Below are 3853 nucleotides of genomic sequence, written 5' to 3' on the forward strand. Positions count from 1 at the left end.
GCCTCCCAAGGTGCTGGGATTACAGGCTTGAGCCACCGCGCCCGGCCCTATTTTTATTTTTAATACGGAATCTTGCACTGTCACCTGGGCTGGAGTGCAGTGGCGCAATCTCGGTTCACCGCAGCCTCCGCCTCCCAGTTTCAAGCGATTCTCCTTGCCTCAGCCTCCCAAGTAGCTGGGATTACAGGCACTCGTCACCACGCCCAGCTAATTTTTTTGTATTTTTGGTAGAGACGGGGTTTTACTATGTTGGCCATGCTAGTCTCGAACTCCTGACCTCGTGATCTGCCTGCGTCAGCCTCCCAAATTGCTGGGATTACAGGCGTGAAGCCCTGCTTGGCCCATATACTGTTAATTGAATTATCATGGTGATTAAATTATAGTTCATTGATTGATTCAGTTTATACCACATCAGTCTTAGATATCTATGAATTGTTGTTTCAGGCCATTAATTCATTTTTCCTTCCTCTTCACCTCATTCTTTCCTTTCTTCATTTTTTCCATTCATTTTTTTCTTTCTTTCTTTTTCGAGACATGGTCTCACTCTGTCACCCAGGCTGGAGTTCAGTGGCACTACAACCTCTGCCTCCCAGGCTCAAGTGATCCTCCCACCCCAGCCTCCTGAGTAGCTGTGACCACAGACACATGCCATCACGCCTGGCTAATTTTTTGTATTTTTGGTATAGATGAGGTTTCACTGTGTTGGCCAGACTGGTCTTAGACTCCTGAGCTCAAGCAATCTGCCTGCTTTGGCCTCCCAAAGTGCTGAGATTACAGGTGTGAGCCACCACGTCTAGCCCCATTCCTTTATTTCTGTATACATTTATTGAGTTCCTTTTATATGCCAGGCATTAGGATGTGGGTGCTTCTGTAGGAGGCTCGCTTTAGAGCGTCTACCTTTGTAAATACTACATGGTTATCCTGTGTAAGTGGAGATGTTTATTAGCACCATCAGGTAGCATTTTATAAGCATCCAGTTCTTTTTTTTATTTGAGATGGAGTCTCGCTCTGTCATCCAGGCTGGAGTGCAGTGGTATGGTCTTGGATCACTGCAAGCTCTGCCTCCTGGGTTCACGCCATTCTCCTGCCTCAGCCTCCCGAGTAGCTGGGACTACAGGCGCCTGCCACCATGCCTGGCTAATTTTTTGTATTTTTAGTAGAGACGGGGTTTCACCATGTTAGCCAGGATAGTCTCAATCTCCTGACCTCGTGATCCGCCCACCTCAGCCTCCCAAAGTGCTGGGATTACAGGTGTGAGCCACTGCGCCCGGCAAAGCATCCATTTCTAAAACTATGGAAATAAAATCTGAAATGAACAATTGTTTTTCAGGGTAATATCTAGAAAGGGTACCTGACAAAAACAACCATAGAGTTAAAAGTAGCTCAAGGTGATTAGACAAGAGGAATACTGTTTTTCTTTAGTTAAAGAAACCATAGAGCTTCCCAGACTTATCTGAGAGTCGAATGACTTGGATGGTGTCTATGTATGTGCAAGACATTTTGAAAATAAAGGTTCCTACAAGCACTCTTCTCCAGATTCTGGTAGGGATTTAAAAAATCATGCCTCTAGGGGCTGTGGTATGAGCCTGTAGTCCCTGCTACTCAGAAAGGTGAGGCTAGAGGATCCCTTGAGCCCAGGATTTTAAGGCTACAGTGAGCTATGATTGTGCCTGTGAATAGCCACTGCCCTTCAGCCCGGACAACATGGTGAGACCCCGTCTAACGAAATGAAATAAAGTCATGCCTAAGGTATTTTCATGCAGTCAATCTTCAGTCTGGTTATCTTGGAACTATGTCTATATTGGGCGTCCTGAAGTACATTTTATGATTAACTTAGTTTTCCCCGTTTCTGACTATTTTGTTTTCTCTGTGATAGTTATAGTCAGGGCAGCTGCTTTGGGTTTTGCTGTTTATGAGTGTGTAGGGGAGGAGGAAACTGGGTGCTGAAATTTGGTCTGTCCTCTACTTGACAAGCTGTGTACCACCTTTTTCTCATTGGTCTGCCCAAAGGGCACTTTTCTTCCTCTTTTTAAAAAATTAAATAAACCTTTAAACATTTATTTAATAGATAAATAAAAATTATAGGTTGGCATGGTAGCTCATGCCTGTAATCTCAGCACTTTGGGAGGCCGACACAGGAAGGTTGCTTGAGCCCAGGAATTCAAGACCAGCTTGGGCAACATAGTGAGACCCCATCTCTACTAAACAAAAAAATTAGCTGGGCATGCTGGTATGTTTCTATAGTCCCAACTACTTGGGAGTCTGAGGTGGGAGGATTGCTTGAGCCTGGGAGGTCGAGGCTACAGTGAGTCATGATTACACCACTGCACTGTAGCCTGGGCAACAGAGTGAGAAGGTGTCTCAAAAATACATAGATATTTATCATGTGCAACATGTTTTGAAATATGTATATATTGTAGAATGGCTAACTTGAGCAAACTAACATGCATTATCTCACTTACATATCTTTCTTTTTTTTTTTTTTTTTTTGAGATGGAGTCTCGCTTTGTCGCCCAGGCTGGAGTGCAGTGGTGCAATCTCGGCTCACTGCAAGCTCTGCCTCCCAGGTTCACGCCATTCTCCTGCCTCAGCCTCCCGAGTAGCTGGGACTACAGGCGCCCACCACCACGCCCGGCTAATTTTTTTTTTTTTTTGTATTTTTAGTAGAGACGGGGTTTCACCATGTTAGCCAGGATGATCTCGAGCTCCTGACCTTGTGATCCACCTGCCTCGGCTTCCCAAAGTGCTGCGATTACAGGTGTGAGCCACCATGCTCCGCCATCTTTTTTTTTTTTTTTTATAGAGAAAATACTTAAAATCTACTCTCTCAACTGATTTTCAAAAATATGGCCAGTATGGTGATACTTATGGCCTGATTTTCATTGGGATATTTACTTGCCTAGACCATTTTTTCTAGACTCAGACTGATTGATTGCTTTTTGATTCTGGACCTGTTGTAAATCTGCATGGGCATTTTATATTAGTGTAATTGATTAAATATTCTGAGGTCAAGGAATGTAAATAATGTTGCGTTATGGATTTTTTGCACTAGTTTTAGAGTGTTGCTTATAGTTCCATTGAAGCATAAAATTTGACTATCATTTATTTCTCAAGGGCTTTACAATATGTATTAGCCTACTGAACTAATTTCCTTAATGTTACATGTTAAATGTAGTTAAAAACAATTTTAATATTCCATATGACTAATAAATTTTAGAATCAGTTATCTCCTCTTGTAAATAAATTAATGAAACCCATTTCTACTCTTTTTTTCCTTAGTTTTTGTCTTTTTTGATCTGACTGTAGATGATCAGTCAGTTTATCCTAAGGCATTAAGAGATGAATACATCATGTCAAAAACTCTTGGAAGGTAAATTATTTTCTTATATAACTGTACTTAATTTTTTCCCTATACATTTGTGATTGGTAGTTTCTCATTTCTGATTTTATAACTCTCATTATGTATTGATAACATTTGTATGGTATCTATTTGTGTATTATTTTTTGTTTTTGTGAGTTATTTCACACAGTCATTTTAATTTATTTTTATTTTATTTCTTTGTGAGAGTGTTGCTCTGTTACCCAGGCTAGAGTGTAGTGGTACGATCAGAGTTCACTGTGGCCTTGATCTCCCAGATCAAGGGAATTAGGCATACAGCACCATGCACAGCTAATGTGTGTGTTTTTTTTTTTTAGAGTTGGAGTTGCGCTGTGTTGCCAGCTCTGGTCTTGAACTCCTGGGCTCAAGTCATTCTCCTGCCTTAGCCTCCCAAAGTGCTGAGATTAGTGGCATGAGCCACCATGCCCAGCCAAGTATTTCTTTTTTTATTTCCTTTGTGTGTGTGTGTGTGTG

At 41.7% G+C, this 3853-nt stretch overlaps 1 protein-coding gene across 5 annotated transcripts in view; it reads left to right on the plus strand.

Moving 5' to 3' along the window:
• Nucleotides 1-3853, plus strand: part of CHEK2 (checkpoint kinase 2) — a 57673-nt gene that overhangs the window by 16348 nt on the left and 37472 nt on the right. For all 5 annotated transcript variants that reach the window (XM_011934823.1, XM_011934825.1, XM_011934827.1 and 2 more), the window contains one exon: nt 3280-3370. In XM_011934823.1, the coding sequence (XP_011790213.1) occupies nt 3280-3370 (91 nt within the window). The remainder of the gene's footprint in view (nt 1-3279; nt 3371-3853) is intronic.

This window comes from Colobus angolensis, unplaced genomic scaffold (assembly GCF_000951035.1).
Source record: "Colobus angolensis palliatus isolate OR3802 unplaced genomic scaffold, Cang.pa_1.0 Scaffold139, whole genome shotgun sequence".
NCBI lineage: Eukaryota > Metazoa > Chordata > Mammalia > Primates > Cercopithecidae > Colobus > Colobus angolensis.